Below are 22,008 nucleotides of genomic sequence, written 5' to 3' on the forward strand. Positions count from 1 at the left end.
GAGAGATACCAAAAGATAGCTGAATCAGTGAAGTTACAAATGCTTTCACCGTCCCCCCCCCAACCACCACCCTGGGTCAAGAGATTTTTATTTACTCCTTTTCATCTTTTACTCTAGTCCCTGGACAAAGGAAAACATAAAAACATTTCAGGTAGGCTGAAAAAGCATTATCCATACTCAGGGTTTTGCTGCAGGTGCCATAAACCAATCTCTATTTTGTTTAATAAAGTATTCAAAGTGCAAAAGAAGTACTTTGCAACTCCATCCACACACATTAAGGAAGAGATAGGTAGGATTTGGAAAATTCAGTGGGGTCACTAAGTTCCTGGGGGTTTCCTTGGGGAGCTGAGCACAATATTTACCATTCTCACAGAAAAGTATGGACTTTGTTGTTAAGTTGCTGACTGAGCACCCACTTCACTACTGCATTTTGGAGCTCACTGGCACCTAACAATAGTGCTCCTGTCAGTTTACAGCTCAGGAACACACATTAGGAAAGCTTGCAGCTTGTGCAGCTGCATCAGACTAATGTCCCCATTTACTTTGTTCTTTCTTTAAAACATTTTACATCTAGCTTGCCAATTAGTGCAATCAGAAAGGTGGGCTGCTTGTTAGCACTTAACCATTGAAGTTGGTATATGACTGCAGCCCAATGCCAAGCAGCAATTGTAAGCATGTGAAATCTAATTTCACTTCTTGGGCTAGAATAATTAATGAATTGTTTTAAAAAAGAGAAAGCAAACTGTCTGTAAAATAAGATACTCATTCTGTAATCTGAATGATGAAAACCAGCAACAAAATGGAAAGAGGCAAAGAACAGCATGGCCCATTGTATCTGATCCAATAAACATTAAAAGTTAATACACTATCCACCATTTCCTCATAGAAACAATAGAATTGGAAATGTTCAAGAAAAATGCTTGAATTCCCTGAGATGTCTTGAGTGGAATATCCAAGTGTGAGCCAGAGGACTGCATCGGACCTGAAATGATGAAAGATGCCCCCGATAATTGTGAATCCCTTTTCTCTCAAGGATTTAATGTAATTTGTCTCAGCAGTCTATAGCAGAAGGCAATGATTTTTCAAAAATTAGTATGTTCAGGTGCTTAACTTTGTCCACAGATGATAAACTCAAGGCTCTTAGGGACACTACCACTGTGCCACATGTCAGAGTTAGGAAGCCTGGATTAAAGTCCCACATTCTAGAGATATGTAATAACATCTCTGAATAGGATGATTCAGATTTATCCATCTGCGATCCCACATAAAGTTGTCTGTATAATTAGTCTATACTCAATCCACTAAAATTTCAATATTCTCAATCACACATGCTTCAAACCAAATAATTAAAGCATTGTGCGATCATAGAGTAAACAGCTGAAAGCGGTTGGGCTGAGACCATTCCCTGAGAAAATGTGAGCAAGTATCCTCAATCATTCTTCAGTTGTGTCTTGGAGTTCAGGAAAAACACTGTTCCATGTCTTAAAAGAACTTGGAAGGGAATGTTTTTTATTTATTTTTCCCTACTCAAAAACTCTAGGCCAAAGAGCTCTGAATAGCAAGATGTTGCCAAGTTCTAAAAAAATCATTCCTAGGATCAGAGTCGTGGGCAAGACCAGCGTTTTTTTTAAACCTCCAATTGCACCTTCTTCAACCACTACAGGGATATGTAATGTGAATGTACACATACTACATGTTTCTATAGTAATTAGGCTATTTCAAAAGGCCAGTTAAGAGTCGACCCTTTAATAAATAAGTTTTATTAATTATGAGGGTATCAATATGGTTAAGTGATCTGTGCTGATGGCTACTCAACAATGCAAGATAAACTACATTGGCCCAGAGCTGTTGCGATGAAAGAAAAGCATGATACTTGACTAAAAACATGAAGGGCGGTTATCCTTGGAAGAACTGGAATTTTTCCACAGATCATCAGTTTGTTATTTTGCCTGCTAGTTTACCATTACATGTAAAATAATTCACAGACATTTACTGACAGTTAATTTGATTTTGAGAGAGAATAAGGAACAAAGGAAAGAATACATACTTCACCACACCTCCCAGGCTTCCAATGAAACACTGGTTTCTGGCCAGTCATTATAAATTGAAATAGTCTTAGAATTCTGATCATTGATTAGATAGAATTAATGTAATTTGCAAAATGCCTTTGTTCATGCCATTGTATTTTATTGTTTACGTTTACATAACACTTTTGTTAAGCAGTGTAGTACTATCAGCTATGAAAAAGTTACAGTTCAGTCACTTAGTCATACATAATATAGCCCACTGTTATCTTATACATCACAATATTTACATTCAATACTACCCTGTGCTCAGTTAACAGAACTGCTTGTTAGGAAAAGGTTAGATATGAAACATGGTAAACAAGCCAAAGATTGTTTTGTTACATGTATAAACTTATCATTTGTTAGAATGTTCACCTAGAATTATTTCAAAAAGAAAAATGTAATTGGAAAAAAATAAATGAAGGATTCTTCAATATAGAAATATACTTGAATACTTATTTTAATGAAGTGCTGTAGTGTTTTGCACCAAAGTGTGGTGAAAGTTATTGCATCATTTCCATAAAATACACAGATTAATAGATGACAATATCCTCTGCTCATTCGCACGTCCACTGCTCCATTAATCACATACACTTCACTTCAAGCAACTCAGACAGTGCACCTTGTCTTACTAAAATCCTTGGTCATCCCACACTTGCAGCATTACTATGTTACTTAAATTTTTCATGTCCAAGCATAATTTTTTATAATCCTTTAACAGCTTTAATTATCACAATACCAAATCAAACTCTGCTAGACCATCCACATTACCTTTCAATAAATCATTATAACTTCCTCCTTGAAACCAACAAAAATTGCATTAAAACATTTCCCGTATCACCACTGCCAGCCAAGCATGCCACATACTAACAATACTGAGGTCAAGTGGTTTTCAAATAACACCACTTCCTCTGTTTTGTGTGTGTTTAAGTGTGTGCATGAGTGACTGTGTGTGTGTGAGAGAGAGAGAGAGAGACAGAGAAATGTGCAGGCCTGTTTGTGCACATTGTAGTGAGACTGTTCAGGTCTAAATGTGCGTGCATATGTGCACGTTTGAATGCACAATAAGGTTGTGCTGGAGTACACACGTGTGTTCTTTAGATGTAGCAATGTGACTTTGTTCAGAGAAAAAGCACCATGAACTACTGCATATCCAAATTACAGCACGTAAATATCTATTTCCTCTTCTGGGTGGGGAGCACTTCCATTGTGTCTGTTCCAGATTCTGATTATAAGAGCTCGCCAATATTCCTAAGCCAGAGATCGCTGCCGAGGCTTTATTCTAGGGTACAACTGTAACAAAATAAAAATAAGAGACGTTAGAAGGTAATAATATTACACTTTCCATATAATTGTATTCTCTTCTTCAGCTGCAGGTTAAGACAATCTGAGCTATGAATGTTGCTATAATCAATATTAATACTGCTCTGGATCTGGCAATGTAGGATAATGACAGGAGATGACAACAAAAGAGATTGACTCAAAGCAAAAAAGATATTAGGTGACTAAAAGCTTGGTCAAAGAGACAACTTAAGAAGACCTTAGAAAAGAAGAGAGGTAGAAATATAGGTTTAGAAAGAAATTTCTTAATTTAGGACCCATACAGCAAAGAAATACAGACAGATAAAAGTGAATGAAGCACAAATCCAAAGCTGAAGGACCACAGCTTGGAGAGTTTTGATTCTGGAAAGAGATAGGGAAATGTGAGACTATACAGAGGTTTGAACTTAAGATTGGAAACTTTAAAGTTTTTTCCTCCATTTTGAGCAATTTTAAAAAAAAATACCCTCACCTAAATCCATCTTGTGACCATTACTGTCAAAAACAAGGCCAAATGTATTCAAACATATTAATCAACCTCCTCCATTTCAAATCAGAATTCTGATGAGAAGGATAAATTTACAGCACAGCAGAAACCTCACAGTCTATCACCTTTGTGCCTTAAATACATATCTCAGTGCTTTTTAAATGCTTTTATTTAATTTAGGATTGATACTGCAATAGCCTATGTAGTCTTGCCCTCAACGAGAAGACGAAGTATGTGAAGTCACTAAACTATTGATATAAATGATCTGAGAAAAAGTAGGTGGAACTTCTTATATAGTTATAGCCACTAAATCTTCTTAGATACTCAGATGTTCTTCTCAGTAATAAGTTGTCATTACCTAACCCCAATAGTATTTGTCCAAAGTGCTATCAATAACCTGAATTTTATCGGATCCATATTCATCATTTGAAGAATGGCAAAGAGTATAAGTACAGCAAGTCCCAGTTTTCCTCATTTCATCCTACAACTATAATCTCCTATCAGCTTTACACAGCATACATAGTAATAATCGTATCATGAATTAACATTATAGAGGAAAACTAGATGCTGTCATTTTACATCTTGTACTTAACATCCATTTCTCGACCACCTCTAAATCAGCAGTTTTGAAAAATGAAAGGTTGGTCAATATCATTGCAATTATATACATAATATCTTCCTTTGCCACAATTATGATATGTAGCAATTGAGCTGAATTATTCTAAAATACAATTTGCACTATGAAAATGAATGAACCACATGAATCAGTAGCACATGGAAATCAATAACTAATGTGTAAAATTCAATGGTACATCAGTTGTTGATAAAAAAAAATTCCCGTAATTATGCTGCTCATCCTTTATGTTAACATTTGCTTTCTGGGACTGGTCCCCAACTTAATCATTTACACTCTCCCAGTCTCTTTAGCTGCTGATCTGCTTAGCTGTTAGAATTATTTATGAATTCTTGGAATGTGCAGCATTTAAGCCTTCCCCCATGACATACAATGATACCCCGATCCACCAAAATACAAATAGTAAAATACAAGTAGTTACAGACACGATTAATACAGACATGATTAAAACAAACAGAATTAAAACCACTTTCAAGGCGGCACTGTGGCACAGTAGTTAGCACTGCTGCCTCACAGCGCCAGAGAGCCGGGTTCAATTCCCGCCTCAGGCGACTGACTGTGTGGAGTTTGCACATTCTCCCTGTGTCTGTGTGGGTTTCCTCCCACAATCCAAAAATGTGCAGGTTAGGTGAACTGGCCATGCTAAATTGCCTGTAGTGTTAGGTGCAGGGGAATGGGTCTGGGTGGGTGCGCTTCGGCAGGTCAGTGTGGACTTGCTGAGCCGAAGGGCCTGTTTCCACACTGTATGTAATCTAATCTAAGCTAGTCACACCACCGTACAATATTCTTAAAGGAGTGTTGCCAACATGGGGTCGTGACAGTAATTCCACATTTGGTAGGGTCTTCTCACTTCAATAGCCCCTGCCAGCTGTTACCTGTATCAGTTATTTTTATTTTGTTATAGCTTCTTGAAAAAATAATAACTTTACAGAAACATGGATTATATTTACCCCTAACAGATTGCGAGGAACATAGCCTTCTTTGTCATTCAAACGAGCCCACCACCAATCTGTTTCATTGTCATCTTTACGCCTCACGATTGTCAGAGGATCGCCTTCATGGAACGATAATTCATCACTATTCTTGGCCTCATAGTCCCACAAAGCATAAACTACACCTTTGTTCATGACACCCATTTTTTCTTGTACTCCTATTGTGGATTGAAAATAATTCTCATTACCTCAGACATATTGCTAGTCACTGTACAAAACATGGGCTTTATAAGATGCTTAGAAGATCAAACACATGCTTTTCACACTCAAAAAATGGGCATTCAAACATATATAGCTTTTACTGCAAGTATTTAAAGATAATTTATCACTGTAACAATAACGTAAAATTAGATTTTTAAAAACATCAAGTATCCTCTCAGACTACTCACTATCATACATTGCTCTGTTTTACAGTTAAGAGAACACTACTTCTGAATTTAAGTGCAAATGAATGCTATTCTATGATCTAAAGTAGACGGCAGCAGAAATGTGTATTTTTAATAAAATCTGCTTCTCCCTTCTTAAGAATAAATAAAAGCTTTGCTGTCAATTAGGAATCCATCAGTAGCCTGAGAAAATTAAGCTTGTTCAAGTAGCAAATCATCTCCAGTCCAAAACCTAATCTTCTGCTTGAGGAATCAATTCAAACTGCAAGAAACAGTAGGTTAAAATGACCACGATCTTAGAGTTAAGTCTTCATTTTTATGGATACTCACAGTGATACACTCATTTACAATTTTGTATTACATAAATTATTCAAAAATGAAAGGAACAACTGCAGGGATATTTTGAGTGTATTTGTTCATCAGACAAATGTCCTTAAGTGATGATATCCTCACTACAGCAAGCTTGAGAGACAAACACTAAACAGAGACTGAATATCACCAAAGAGAGATATATGTGAATCAATATATGGTTAGTGGAGATAGAATATTTAACTATGACAGAGAAACTTAATAAAGAGGCCATTAATTACTGCTTAATTTATTTTATCAGCTACAGAAAGAGGGGCTAGACATGTGAACAAAAAGTGATAAAGTTAAATACTTGCCATAAAGAAACTGTGAGCACTGTACAAAGCCTTCTTCCATCTCCTCACATTTATCTGCTGCTGTTTCAACATCGCTGATAGTTGTGGCAAAAATAGCAGCACCGGATTCCACAAGCAGTTTACAGAGTTGAACGCTATTGCAGGACGCAGCGCAGTGTAACGGTGTCCTAAGAAGAAAGTAATACGATTGACAACTTCCAGACCAAAAACTACTCAGATAGGTTATGAGATCTTGTGTAAAAGATGACCACTGACTTTTGACTAAATAACCTTTTCTAAAAATACATTTTGTACATAATTTGACCTTAGACTTCCAGGGATGGTTGGGTAAATAAACTAGTTTTGGAACTGGTGGCTAGAAAATGATTCAATACTCTAAATTAGAACTGGGGTCAACAGAAACTAGGCTGAATTTAAGTTAATTATAATAAAGCAATAATATAATTTGAGTCATATAGTCATAGAGATGTACAGCACCCTTCGGTCTTACCCATCCATGCTGACCAGATATCCCAACCTAATCTAATCCCACCTGCCAGCACCCAGCCCATATCCTTCCAAACCCTTCCTAATCATATACCCATCCAAATGCCTTTTAAATCTTGCAATTGTACCAGCCTTCACCACTTCCTCTGACAGCTCATTCCATGCATGTGTGTGAAAGAAGTTGCCCCTTAGGTCTCTTTCATATCTTTCCCCTCTCACCCTAAACCCACGTGCTCTAGTTCTGGACCCCCCCCCCCCCCAGATCACAGGTAAAAGACTTTGTCTATTTATCCTATCCTGCAGATTTTGGAATTTATTGAACTAGTCAATGCAATGGAATGTATATTTGACTGGAAAAGCAAATAATAATTTTACAAGCAAGCCTTGAATACTGAATAACAAGAAGGATCTGGAACATAACAAAAAAACCTATATTGGGAAACATTAGATTAGATTAGATTAGATTACATTACATTACAGTGTGGAAATAGGCCCTTCGGCCCAACAAGTCCACACTGACCCGCCGAAGCGTAACCCACCCATACCCCTACATTTACCCTTTACCTAACACTACGGGGAATTTAGCATGGCCAATTCACCTGACCTGCACATCTTTGGACTGTGGGAGGAAACCGGAGCACCCGGAGGAAACCCACGCAGGCACAGGGAGAACGTGCAAACTCCACACAGTCAGTCGCCTGAGGCGGGAATTGAACCAGGGTCTCTGGCGCTGTGAGGCAGCAGTGCTAACCACTGTGCCACCGTGCCGCCCACATGTTGATGGAAATCAGCTACAATCACTGTGGCCTTTGTCCTTCTCACTGGTTGCATCCAGCAAAATACTTAGAAAGAAGCCCTTGTCATTACAGTGGAGTCTCTTGGGTTCCTTCATTTGAGAAGGGACTTCTGCAGACATTGGAAGTGGTGGCTAGGATAGCGGCAACTGGAAGGGTAAGGCAGGGAAGGGGTGAGGCAAAAGATTCATGAGAAGAAGGCAATGAGTGGGAGGATTTGGCAGACGGAAGCAGCAAACAGGAACTCAAAGTAGAAAGTGTTGAGTGGAAGGGATGGAAATTACGATCAGGAGAGTCAGGCAGTGAAGCAGCAACTGGGAGGGAGTTCAGGAGAAGGAAGCAGTGAATGACAAGGTCTGGCAGGGAAACAGTGAGGTGAAAAAATGTTTGTGGAGTGGGAGGCCGCACGTGATGACACTAAAGTGAAAATCTCAGGCTGCACTATTACACCCAAAAACATGCAGAGATTTCAACCACTCCAAAACATTCAACAAGGTGTTGGAGATACTCAGCACGTCTGGCAGCATCTATACAGTTAACGTTTTGAGCCCAGTGGCCCTTTGCCAGATGCAGGCCAGTTGTGTTTCTTTGGGCACTTTGTTTCAGACTTCCAGCTTCCACGTTCATAGTTAATATTTTTGAGTAAAATGAAATAATGTAGAAATCAGTCCATGACCTTTTGCCTAAATATTTTATTATTAAACTGTGTCCCTCATTCTAATCTTTCCAGAAAGAGGAAAAAAAAGTTTCAATGATCATGCTATGAAGTGTGAGAAGTGTATGTATGAAGTGGACGTACCTGAAGACCATGTGGTGAGAAAATGAGGGGGGAAAGGGAAAGGGAAAGGAAGGGGGAAGGGGGGGGGGGGGAGAGGGGGGCAGGGGGAAGGGGAGAGGGGGAAGGGGGGCAGGGGGAAGGGGGGCAGGGGGAAGGGGGGCAGGGGGAAGGGGGGCAGGGGGAAGGGGGGCAGGGGGAAGGGGGGCAGGGGGAAGGGGGGCAGGGGGAAGGGGGGCAGGGGGAAGGGGGGCAGGGGGAAGGGGGGCAGGGGGAAGGGGGGCAGGGGGAAGGGGGGCAGGGGGAAGGGGGGCAGGGGGAAGGGGGGCAGGGGGAAGGGGGGCAGGGGGAAGGGGGGCAGGGGGAAGGGGAGAGGGGGAAGGGGAGAGGGGGAAGGGGAGAGGGGGAAGGGGAGAGGGGGAAGGGGAGAGGGGGAAGGGGAGAGGGGGAAGGGGAGAGGGGGAAGGGGAGAGGGGGAAGGGGAGAGGGGGAAGGGGAGAGGGGGAAGGGGAGAGGGGGAAGGGGAGAGGGGGAAGGGGAGAGGGGGAAGGGGGAAGGGAAGGGGAAGGAGGAGAAGAAGGAGAAGGAGGAGAAGGAGAAGGAGAAGGAGAAGGAGAAGGAGAAGGAGAAGGAGAAGGAGAAGGAGAAGGAGAAGGAGGAGGAAAAGGAGGAGGAGAAGGAGAAGGAGAAAAAGGAAAGAAATCAAAGATTAAAAATAAGTCTAGTTTAGATGACCTTGTTGTAAAATTTCACAATGTAGGATACAATAAAGATAACTTTACCAGTTGGATGGAAGACAAGATTTAATCAGCTTTAATTATTTATACACTATACTTCAATGAATTTTCACATCAGAATATCTCTCAAGCTTACCATCCATCACTGTCTGCTGCGTTTGCATTTACACCAAAATCAACAAGGAATTTCACAATGTGATGGTGACCAGCACATACTGCATTATGTAACGGTGTAATCCCTTCATCATTAGGTCTACTGGGATCATTAACCTGGCCAAAACAGAGAAAAATAAATTGAAGGCTACACATATTAAGAAACATCATATTCTGTTGTCTAGGGATTTCAAGTACAGTGTGTAACAAATGACAATATTTTTTAAAAAGTTGAAAAGTCACCTCATAAATGATGCGCTGAACAAGATCAAATTCTCCTTCTAAAGAAGCATCCAGGAGTAAAGCAAGAGGATCGAATTTTACCCGCATCCCACAACCTGTCCTTTCTGAATCAGGTTTTTTCAAATTTGTACGTTTGATCTGAGGTAATAGTGTGAAGTTAAAAGAAAACAATAATTATCACAACAAAAAGTCATTTTTCCCATGGCTAGTAAGAGTGTGCATAATGGTCACTTCCAATGAATTGCATCTGTGAAGCCCTAATAACTTTGTCCCTCTACGCCAATACTTTTCCATTGAGTATACATATTCAGTCACTGCTTTTTTTTTTGGCCCTAAACTTCACTACACCGAATACATGTAGGAGAGATAGAACGGTTAAGAAGAAATCATATTGGTGCATGACAACATCTGCCATACAGTAGAGTTATGTAGATGTAGAAGTGTTAGCGATGATGTCAAAATAGTTGGATCAACAAGATATACAAAGAGCTTGTAATATTGATCGAAGTTAATTGTGAGAATGATGGATCACAAAATGAGAGGTTAATCACTACTAACTTATTAATAGCAACAATGGAAGACTAGAAGATTTTAATTAATCACTTTCTACATTAGGACAGAGGAATAAAAGAGGAAAAGGAATGAAAATCACTGAGAAAAGAGCTGACACTTTTCATCTTGCATTTGTCAGGAAAAACAGAAGAATATAGAATCGGACTTCTACTCGACACATTAACAACCAATTTAAAATCAATTAAGCTCATAACATGGCTCATTTACAGTTGCCCACAAGAACTACATTCAGATCCAGGGACCTGTTCCTTGCAAACAAATGGAATATGAATCAATGGATTGAAGTTGTAGGTTTACAGCGCATTATACGTAGCATCTCAGACTGTTACAGTTGTAGACAAAGCTAATTAAATTCTCGACTTTATCACAAGCCATGATATATAATGCTAAAGATATATCGAGATACAACTTGAAGACAGCATTGTATGGACAGAGCAAGACAAATTTAGAGTTATAAAGCTATTGAATACATTTTTAGAATTAATAGTTGGGTAGAAAGTTGATTAATATACAAGGAGAGATTGGCCAAGTGGGTAAAAAAAAAAGATGATGTGATGCAGTAAATAAAACTACTATTATTTAATCAAATGCTAGATAAGTGTTGACATTGGTTGATTAAGTCAAATAGTTTGTTTATGTATTAGAACTTTATCAATTTCAAAATAAACTGTATTGGCCATTTATCTGGCAATTTCCTGAATCTATTCTTCTAATCTTTTCTGATTCTTCCTTCGGTTGTCAAACCTTTTACTTTTGTGTAATCTCTAAATATCAATATTATGATCTGTCTCAGTTCAAATCATCTTACTACATCAAAAACCGTCACGCAGAAGAAACATTTGACTTCAGAGACAAATTTCAGTAACATTTTCTTTAAAAGCAATGAAGATAGCAAATATTTTTGACAAAACCTTTGAAAGAGATTATCAATATTACATGATATGATGCAAATGAAGCCTTGCTCTGTCCTTACCCAAACTAAAAATATTTCCTCTGCTACATCAATTCTACTTCTCACATCAGACTCACATGAAAGCCAAAAGAGATTCTCAGTTTAATACAAAATTAGGGACAGAATTGTTCAATGAGCACATATTCAGCTAATACCATCCAAATTCATCAGAGAACATTTTTGATCAAAATCAGATTTACATCCATAATTCTGAATTGGATTTAAAATCTAAGATTTTATCTGTATTTGGAGTTAGGTTCCAGATTAGCAATGATGTAATTAAATACACAGGGCCGAGGGGCTAAAGTAACTACTTATTGGACATCATAATTCACTATGTTATTTTGTCTCTTGAAACACAGCTTTAAACAAATGCTCATTGATTCTATTGACATTATCCTTTGTTTATACTTTATTCCAGGTACAACACAAAACTTACAGGATGCTGCAGTGGCACAGCAGGTGGTGGGGGAACATCTCCCTCTGGTGATATGATTTCTGGCACAGGACTTGGCAATTGTTCTGTTTGAACAACAGCAGGATTATTGTTATTGTCCTCTATTGTGGCAGGTATCTCATTGTTATCTGTCTGAATCAAGTCAGAATGTTTAGGAGAAGGCAGCTGGTTATCATTGGCATCGGATGATGGTTGAACTTCAGGCTGTGTTGTTGGTTCAGGCTGCACAGAACCAGATTCTACGAGGCTGGCATTACCATTATCAACGTCGGCTAAAGCACCCACATAGTCCTGTTGGTTATTAGGGAGATAAAATGGCATGTTATCCATACCCCCAGCTAGTGTATTAAAACGCTGATACAGCAACTTCTGTATATTTGGTCCACTTGGGCCTTCTGGCTCAGTTATAGAACTGCGTTTCTTCAGAGGTCTTGGTGCATGTGCCAGTTTTTTCCTTAGAGCTTCAAGATCAGCATCACTTTGATACCTTAATGGTGAGTGCACAATTGGCAATAATTTCGTAGGACTCAGAGGACGTGGTATGTTTTCAACATTTGAATTGGTGGGTGGCAAGTTCTCATGTTCTAAATCCTTTTCATTAGTAGTTTGGTTTTCACCACTGGTCTGCGATTGAGAACTTTGGAAAGGCTGAGTATGAGTAAAAGGCAAAGGAGATGGTGAAGCCGAACCTGATCCAGATGACAATACTGGCTTCCCATACACTGGAAAGGGAAAAGAAATCTCTTTATTGACCCAAAAGTAATAATTATGCTTTACTATACTAAACTAAACAGAATAATTAACCTTGACTATTGACACAGTCTTAGAAAAACTAAATTATTAGATGTTTAATCAAAGGCATTAAAATTAAGCTACTTACTTGCTTTAACAGTATGTGTTTTGTTTAGGGTATTGTATGTAGCCTGTTGGTAGTTCTTTGGTGGAGTAGATTGCTGAAGATACATTGAATAAATCGAACTGGAATTCACGGTTTGAGGCCCTTTGCGTGGAGACTGAGGCCTAGAACCTTTGTCAGTCAAGAATGGCCTTACAGCCACAGCCAGTGGGGGATCAGGTCTGCTATCTACAGCAGAAAACAGTGGTGAAGCAGCTGGCTGATAAGTAGGACTTGGAGGCACAGTAATTCTTTGCTGAATCTGTTGCGAGGCACTAACTTGAAATGAAGTGCTTGTAGGTTGCGAAGGCTGGATAGCTCTCTGCCAATTTGCTGAAGTAATATTAGAGATTGAACCCATACTAGGCCGAGACTGAGTGCCCTCTTTCATTCTTTCCAGAGAATTTGTAGAACCAATTGTCATGAGGGAAGATTTTGAGTGAGGTCCATATGATTGAGGCAGCTGCTTTATTGCACTGGGCACAGATGATGGTACTTTTCCAGATTCAATACCCTAAATTAAATAAGATATTATTAAATAGAGTCATTTCAGATTTATAATCTCTAAAACTAAGATATACCTCAACAATATTTAACTGTTGGCCAGTTTGAAAAAGCTAGACACTCCATAAGTAAAATACAGTGAATATTGGAAACCTAAAATAAAGACAGAAACGCCAGATGTACTCAACAGGTATGACAGCATCTAAGTTTACATTTTCAAGTCGCTGAATCTTTGTCAGAACTAAGAATGTTTAGAGATCCAACTGTCTAAAAATAAGGCAGGAAACGTTGAGAGAGAAAGAAAGAGTGTATGCATGTGTGTGTGGGGCACAGGGTGGGGGGAGGGGGGGGGGAAGAGGGATGATGGTAGAAGAGGAAGGTGCAAATGGAAGGTCTGTGAAAGAGCAGAAGACAGGAAATTAAATGACAAAAGGGATCAAGTGTGCACAAGCAAAGGAACGGAAGATTTGCCTAAAAAACGTGCATATAGGAAAACAGAATTACTAATAGCTGTTGTCCAACAAAAGGGCAGAAGTAATGTGAATTCAGTATTCAGTCAGGTAGACTATAACATGCCTAAACTAGTCTCAGTCTCACAGAAAAACTTTTACTGTATTTATATAAATTAAGAAACAAAAACATTTACATTTTATTTTAAATGCTTTGGATTCAGTACAAAATAAATGTTCATGCCCTGGAGAAGCTAATTAAACCTCAAAATCAGTTTGTTGAAATCAAATAGGGAAAAAAATGCCTTAATATTAAAACATCAGAGACCACTTTGAAATACTGCCAAAACCTACCACCATTTTCTCATTGTTTGAAACGGTTGAGGAAGTGGACAGGGTCTGACTTGATCCAGCACCTGGTTTCAAAACTGTATCCATGTTGGATTCCTTCCAGTCATTGTTTGTTGTTGTAGGTGATTTCCCTGTAGTAGCAGAGCCCTGTGGGAGTGTTGGCCAATTTCCATCATGACCTAATTAGGAAATTAAAACTCATAAAACATTTAATAAATCTATTCTAAAGAGATCCAAACAGTAATTATTTTAATTAAATTTATCACAGCTGGTTAGTTTCCAATCGGTCACTTTAGTTTGGGCAGGTAGGGAGAGAATACGCCAACTATTGTTCACGCACAATCATTGCAGCCATTTTGAGGACACTTTCCTAATACTAGTAATGTATATGAAACATGGATATAGTTGAGTTTAGTTACAAACTATTAATTAGATATTGAATCAACATTTACTTAATATCACATGTCTTCTTCCTGAAGCAGGTCCTTGGCACACTGCCTGTTGCTTTATCCCGAGCTGTTTTATTAGCAATTTTGGACAGCAGGTGGTTTGCCATCACCATGATCCACTCAATGGACATAAAAACAATGATGCTTTAAATACCAATGTTAAATATCAGTTGTCACACAACATATATCACACCAACATAAAGGGCACTTTCTTTTCCTAAGTATTGGTTTAACCTTCAATTGGCTGGATGGGTCAGCATTTCAAAATAATGTAGAATTTTGCAGTTATAGGGTCTTCATTAATAAATTTCTCAGATGGACAAAGTAGTTATTTCAGTTAAAACGTATGAAATATTATAAGGGATAACGATCCCTCCTTATATTTAAGATGCTTAGCATTCTTGAATGTAGACAATTCACCAACCCCAGATGAAATGTCTTCTAGGTTATTAGGGAAGCATGGCAAAATGTCGATGTTTTAACCACCATTTTCCAATCCTCTTGAGCCACAGGTATGGCACTGGACGACTGCAGGACTGCTAACCTTGTACTGTTCTATAAAATTAGAGTAACAAATAGCCTAAGTATTTATGCTTTCTCAATAGTGTGCAAGTTATTGGAAAAAATTCTGAGATAAGGTATAAATAGTCATTTAGAGATACACAGATAGCAAAGGACAGCACAAATTTGTTAAGGGGAGGTAGTGATTAACTTGACTGAAATTATTTTTAGGTGTTAACAAGGAGTGTTGATAAGGTGCTTGAGATGGTCCTCTGATTTTATCAAGGCTTTTGAAATGCTGTTATTTTTCTACCAGTACGCAAAGTATGAAACCCAAGAGAAATGAACAAGTTGGATCCAAAACTGGCTAACTGACCGGAAGCAAAGGATTAATGATAAAAGGGTAACTTTGAGAATGGAAAGTTGATTTCAGTGGGATTCTACTGAACTCAGTCCTCATTCCCTAACTGTTCACAGCACACATATCAGCAATTGAGACTAAAATGTAAGGACATCATCAAGGAGGAAAAACTGTAATCTGGAGGAAGATATCAAAGGACTAAAAAAGTGGGAAAAAAAAAAGTGGTAAATGGAATTCTGTCCAGAAAAATGAGGCAATGCATTTGGTAAGAACAAACACAGCAAGGTAATACACATTAAATAGTAGGCTTTTATCAAGTGTAGTGAAAGAGAGGGATCCTACTGAATCTCTATAGATCTCTGAGGTAGCAGAATAGGTAGATAAGGCAGTCAACAAAGCATAGGGGATATTTTCGTACGTTGGCCACAACCTGGAGCATAAGGGCAGGATGTTTAGGCCAGCATGATTTAAACTACAGCTACAGTACTGCATATAGTTCTGGTCACTTGATTACAGCAGGTGAAGATCACACTGAAAGCGTATAAGAGGAGATTTAGAAGAACATAACTAACAAAGTAGTATTTTAGTGATAAAATAGCATTGAATAGACTGAGTTTGTTTCCCTTGGAACAAAGAAGCTAAGGGAATATTCCATTGAGGTGTACAAAACCATGAGATGCCTAGATACATTGGATAGGAAGGAACTATTGATGTTAGCAGAGACGTCAACAAACAGGGGCATAAACACCAAACAAACTGGTGGTTGGATTAGAGGGGAATTGAGGAGTAATTCTTTCATTAGAAGGTGGTGAGGATCTGGAATTTACTACCCAAAAGGGTGGTAGAGAAAGAAATCCTCAACAAATTTAAAGAGAACACAAGATGTCAAACCTACTGAAACTCACCAAGGTTCCTTCAACAGCATCTTCCAAACACTCAGCCTCTAACACCTGAAAGGATAAGGAGAGCAGATATATGGAAACACCACTACCTGAAAATTCCTCTCAAAACTTCTTTCACTGTTGCTGAGACAAACTCCTGGAATACTTTCCTAACAGCACTGTGGGCTTATTCATTGCAGCAGTTCAAGAAGGCAACTCACCACCATCTCCTCAAAGCCAATTAGGTATCGGCCTAGCCGCTGACACCTTTATCTCATGTATATAACATGGTCAAAACCTACAAAGGTACAGACAAAGAGATGCAAGCTGCGATTAATCTGTTAGCTATTTTTCAGTTGGCACAGACACAGTCCAAAGAGTCTCCATTTGTGACTCAAATGAGAGGAGCAACACATTAATCCAGAACTGCTTGCATCCCTCCAAGTTGGCTACATTTTAGTAGCAGCATAGACAACTAGCTACTTTCTAGGAAATGGCACATAACAGAATGGTGCCTGTCAGACAGAGAAAAATCGTACTTTGCAAAATTTCAAGGAGTGCAGTCAAAGACCATGTTTTTGCAGATGTAGTTATAGAGTCATACAGTATGGAAACAGGCCCTTCGGACCAACTCATCCACAGCGACTAGACATCCCAATCTGACCTAGTTCCATTTGCCATCATTTGGCCCATATCCCTCTAAACCCTTCCTATTCATATACCCATCCAAATAACTTTGAAATGTTGTAATTGTATCTGCATCCACCATTTCCTCTTGCAGTTTGTTCCATAGACACGGGGAGAAAGTGAGGTCTGCAGATGCTGGAGATCAAAGTTGAAACTTTATTGCTGGAACAGCACAGCAGGTCAGGCAGCATCCAGGGAACAGGAGATTCGACGTTTCGGGCACAGGCCCTTCTTCAGGAATCTCCTGTTCCCTGGATGCTGCCTGACCTGCTGTGCTGTTCCAGCAATAAAGTTTCAACTGTTCCATAGACACACCAACCAGTGTGCGAAAAAGTTACCCCTCAGGTGCTTTTTAAATCTTTCCACTCACCTTAAATGTACGCCTTTTAATTTTGGACTCCCATACCCTACAAAAAAAAAAGGTCTTGACTTTTCACCCTATCCATGTCCCTCATGACTTTATAAAACTGTAGAAAGTCACCCTTCAGGCTCTGAAATTTGCGAGAAAGAATCCACAGCCTATGCACTCGCTCCCTGTAAATTAAACCCTCCAATCCCAGCAACACCTTGTAAATCTTTTCTGCACCCTCAAGTTTAACAACGCCCTTCCTGTAGAAGGGTGACCAGAACTGTACTCAGTACACCAAAAGTGGCCTCACCAATATCCTGTACAGCTGTAACATGACCATCCCAACCCTTATACTCAATGCTCTGACCAATGAAGGCAAGCATCCCAAATGCAGCCTTCACCACCTTATCTAGCTGCGACTCCACTTCCAAGGAACTATACACCTATACCCCTCGGTCTCTGTGTTTTAACATTTCTCAGGGCCCTAGCATTAACTGCATAAATTCTGCCCTGGTTTGCCTTAACAATATGCAACACCTCAAATTTATCTAAATTAAACTTCATCTGCTACTTCTTGGCCCGTATGGTTAAGGGTCCATTGCATTCTGAGATAATCTTCTTCACTGAGAGTTGGACAACTACCACTACTCTATCCATTGCGACAACAAATATTTCTGAAATCATTCAAGGTCAGGACAGAGTAAATAGGGAGAAAATGTTTCCACTAGTGAAAGGTCAAGATCAAGGAGGCACAGCTTTAACGTAACTCATAAAAGAAACAAAGGTTATTTACAGAAAAAACATTTTCATACAATGAGTTGTTCAAATCTTGAATGCTCTGCTTGAGTGTGTAATGAAGACAGGTACAAAGCAGTCAGAGGGGAATTAGATTGTGTGCTCTGAAAAGGAGCAGTGTGTGTGCGCAAGGTTAAAGAAAGGATAGGAGAATGACACCAAGAAAGATGCTCATTTCGAAAGCTGGCACAGACACAACGGGCCAAATGGCCGCCTTTGCAACAATCTTGTGATTCCAATAAGACAGGGAAGTGAATGCCATTAGACAGCAATTACACGTAGGTATTTGGCCAATTTTTTCCCCTTTTCACTCACTCAAAGGATAGCAAGGCTTATCAGCGATCTCATTTGAGCTGAGATTACCTAAATCAGCATCAACCAAAGCTGTGATTGTCTTGATATATATATCATTGATACTCAGAGAAATATTCCTATGCAATGTGGGGAAGCCAAAACACGTTCAGTTTATATGGTAATACACTGTGCAATAGTTCATAATACAGTTACCCAACGGGAAGAGTAATACTTAAAACTAGTAGTTATGGTGAATTCAAGAATACAAAACTGAACCACTGTAGTCATCACAAAAATCATTCAAAGAGAACCAAGCTTATTATTTTGACTAATGAACTTTTTTCTAATTTGGATGGGATTGCTATCCAATTTGATAAAGACTGTAAAACTAGGAAGAATTTTTGTAATTAAAAATTAACTTCTACAGTTTTAGTTTAAGAAGCATTAAATTAGTGTGTCACAATCTTGTCTCTGGAAGCAGACCTTGAAAGAAAAACAATTTTTCTGACAAGTATAAAATTGAAGTACAGGATTTGGAACCTAAATCTTTTGCTTTCACAAGATTTTAATTTAACACTGAGAGACTATGACAACTTAGAAAAGTGAGTGGGAATCAAAAGACAAATAACAGAATACGTGAAACATGTAACATAACTGAAGATTATTCAACACTAAAAGGATCATCGGGGGGAACAAAATGTGTGGCCTATCTTTGCTTTTTCATCTCTAAAACCCAGTGCAATGAATATCTCCATACATCTTAGCTCTCTTATCTTCACTCCTGTCACAAATGAATCTATTGCAATTAAACAAGAATGTAATTTAGTATCACATACGAACAAATGCAAATCCAGATGATGCCCTTTGTAAGATCACTGTCACACTGCATTCAGAACAGCACTAAAAGGAATTTGTAACACTTTACATCATGAAACCATAACAACCAATGGTAGGCTATTATAAACATTTGTGAACAAACTGATTTCAAGGAGTTAATTGTGTGCAAAAGGTTTCAGTTTTATAGTACTTTAAAAACCAATCATCTAGGAAGCTTCATGTAACAGTCACATGCACAAACAAGACTTAAGCAAAACAAACATTACAAATCCTCAAACAGGAAGCCAGCTTTAGTTATGGATGCATTATTAAAGTACTGCAGTATTCAAAATTATAGAAAATTACAGAAATTTGAAAAGTAGAATTGTGTAAAGATGTACAGCCCAAGAATCTGCTTTCATAATTTTTTAAATGCAAGGATAAACCAGAAACAAGACCAACATCCATATTAGACACCATCCAGGAGCCGGTCAGCTTGTGTCTAAGAATTTCATCTATGCATAATGGAACAGAAAATAGAAAATGGACAACTGTAGAACTAATTCGTTTAAATTTTAAACTCAAATATTAAATGCTTCCTAAAACAAGATTAGGCTGTTGTAACTCATTATTTTGTGAATTAATACATACAGCATTGACATGCAACTCTACAATTATGTTTATTTACATTGACATCAGGTGACAAATAACATTTACTTTATCCATAACAAACTTGTTACGGCTATTATGACAAATTATTAAATGCAACCAGGTAATTTCCAAATGTCATTTCTAGGCAAACAGAAAAGAGTGCTGCATGTAAGTCAAAAGATTATGCAACAGATTATGTTCTTTAAGTACCAGTTCCATAGACTCACAATATAGTTTGTCAGGAACAGAAGTTGCCAGGTAGATCACACTATGATCTGGAGACTTTATAGAGGTAGAAGAAGTTAAAACAGGATCCACTATGATGTCTAAATCTGAAACTTTCCAAATTCCTGGAGATTTTTTCAAACTGCCATCTGATTCTGTCCAACAAGTCAAAGCAAAGTGAGTCATTGAAGGACCCAGTAAAACAAAAGTCAAGTACAAGGATACAAGAGAATATATTGAATATAAAAGAGAAAGGTTAAATGATGTCTGAAAAACTACAATTATAAACACAAATTAGAGTGCTATAAATATATGAACTGAATAATTACTAGTAAAAGCTTAAGTATAACAATGCTAAAAAAACTCTCTCCTATTTCAGCACTAAAAAATCCATAGATTTTTACAACACCATCTAGAAAAAAGCTTCTGACTTTCTTCCCAAATAATGTGCCTGTGCTCAAACCTGTGTATTACATTCCATTTTCTAAATTAGTTCCTCCTCAGTCCCTTGAGTAAAACTTCCAACATTGTGCCAAATTGTCAGCAATTTTGTATTGTTTCCTCAAGGATTGTAAAACTGATTTTGTACAAAATGCATGTAATAGAAGGTAACATTAGTTTGGGTTGGATTTTACTCCAAGTCTCAGAAGTGAAAGATCATGTATCAATCTGTTCTCAAACTAAACAGCCACACAGAAAAATTTCAGAAGGATGCTGTTCAGCTCATTGAGTGCCATTAAAAAATCCCATTTAATTATATATTCCAGTTGACAATTGCATAATCGTTTTTTTTTCAAGTTTAAGTAAGAGTTCTTCTGCCTTTACTGCTCTTTCAGGCTGTGAATTCCAGACCAAAACTTGCTTAAAAATTAGTCAACTTTCATCTAATCTTTGTACCAGTTACTTTAAATCTTTCGCAGTTTATATACATCGAATAAATCTCTCGTCAGTTCTCACTGTACAAAGAAAACAACTGCAGCCTATCCAATCCTTTCTCAATAGCCAAAAATTTCCATTCCTGGCAGCATTCACTTAACTCTCCCCTGTAGTCTCTCCATTGTGATCACATCCTTCCTGCAATGAAGTGAACAGAACTGTACAAAGTGTTCTAGCTGTGGTCTAAATAGTGCTCTCTGCAGAGCTCATGTAATCTCTATATCCTGCTCTTACTTCCTTTTATTGTTTGATGCATAGGGTGTATCTTGTTATAGGTTCTTAACCATCATATCCACCTGTTCTACAAGGATACAAAGACATATTTCAAAGTTCCTCTGATGCACATTTTCAAAATCCTACACCTATTTTTTATTCCTTTGCCTCAAAACCCTCCTCAAATGGATGTTCTCACTTTTCTTTGAATTGAATTTCATTTCCCAGTCTTTATCCACCTGACCAATCTATTGTTATCTTCCTGCAGTCTACAGCTTTCTTTTTCACCATCAAGTGTCAATTTTCATATCATCTTCAACTTCTTAATGATGCCCTTGCATTCAAGTCTAAATCAATGCTCTTCAGTATGAATGCAAAAGAATCCAGTATAAAATACAGTTTAGTAATCAAAAACAACACATTAACCAACACATGAATCTACAGGTATACTTTCTCAAATCTGGCAACCTCAAACTATGCCAGATTTTGGACCTGCTGATTGGTAGGGAAAAAGATTTGGGATGTGTTATTTCAGATCAGAATGCCTTCATCCAGTAAACAGGGGATGGGGACAACCAACTGATATGAATGCAAAGTATCTTAGGTCAATAGCCAAGTCACGCTGATATTAATTTCATTTCTCACTCTTCACTTATTCTAATAACGCTCTCGTATCTCCTCTAAATCCCTACATCAGCGCAACCTATTTAAAATGAGAAAGAAAAAGCTTATTTTTTACAATACTGGATTCCTGGACTTAGAATCCCTACATTAAAGACAAAGGTCAGTTACCCATCAAGTCTGCACCAACACTCATAAGAGCATCCCACCCCACTATCCTAATGTTGTAACCCAGCACTTACCATAGCTAATCCACCTAACCCTGGACACTACAAACAATTTAACACAGCCAAACCACCTAACCTGCAAA

At 38.3% G+C, this 22,008-nt stretch overlaps 1 protein-coding gene across 4 annotated transcripts in view; it reads right to left on the reverse strand.

The window, feature by feature from the left end:
• Positions 1-2,165: 2,165 nt before the first annotated feature.
• The window catches only part of ppp1r13bb (protein phosphatase 1, regulatory subunit 13Bb), a 123,281-nt gene continuing 103,438 nt past the window's right edge, over positions 2,166-22,008 (reverse strand). For 3 of the 4 annotated variants that reach the window (XM_043697523.2, XM_043697522.2, XM_043697521.2), the window contains exons 10-17: positions 13,923-14,098; positions 12,601-13,129; positions 11,703-12,442; positions 9,739-9,876; positions 9,479-9,612; positions 6,551-6,717; positions 5,458-5,657; positions 2,166-3,359 (exon numbers count right to left, since the gene is read on the reverse strand). In XM_043697523.2, the coding sequence (XP_043553458.1) occupies positions 3,318-3,359; positions 5,458-5,657; positions 6,551-6,717; positions 9,479-9,612; positions 9,739-9,876; positions 11,703-12,442; positions 12,601-13,129; positions 13,923-14,098 (2,126 nt within the window). In that variant the 3' untranslated portion in view covers positions 2,166-3,317. Of the gene's footprint in view, positions 3,360-5,457; positions 5,658-6,550; positions 6,718-9,478; positions 9,613-9,738; positions 9,877-11,702; positions 12,443-12,600; positions 13,130-13,922; positions 14,099-19,453; positions 19,568-19,930; positions 20,084-22,008 lie in introns of all 4 variants that reach the window. The other variant, XM_087989807.1, reaches the window with a different exon arrangement.

The sequence above is a fragment of the Chiloscyllium plagiosum genome, unplaced genomic scaffold, assembly GCF_037043375.1.
Source record: "Chiloscyllium plagiosum isolate Xiang-an unplaced genomic scaffold, Cpla_swu_hap1 HiC_scaffold_8, whole genome shotgun sequence".
Lineage (NCBI taxonomy): Eukaryota > Metazoa > Chordata > Chondrichthyes > Orectolobiformes > Hemiscylliidae > Chiloscyllium > Chiloscyllium plagiosum.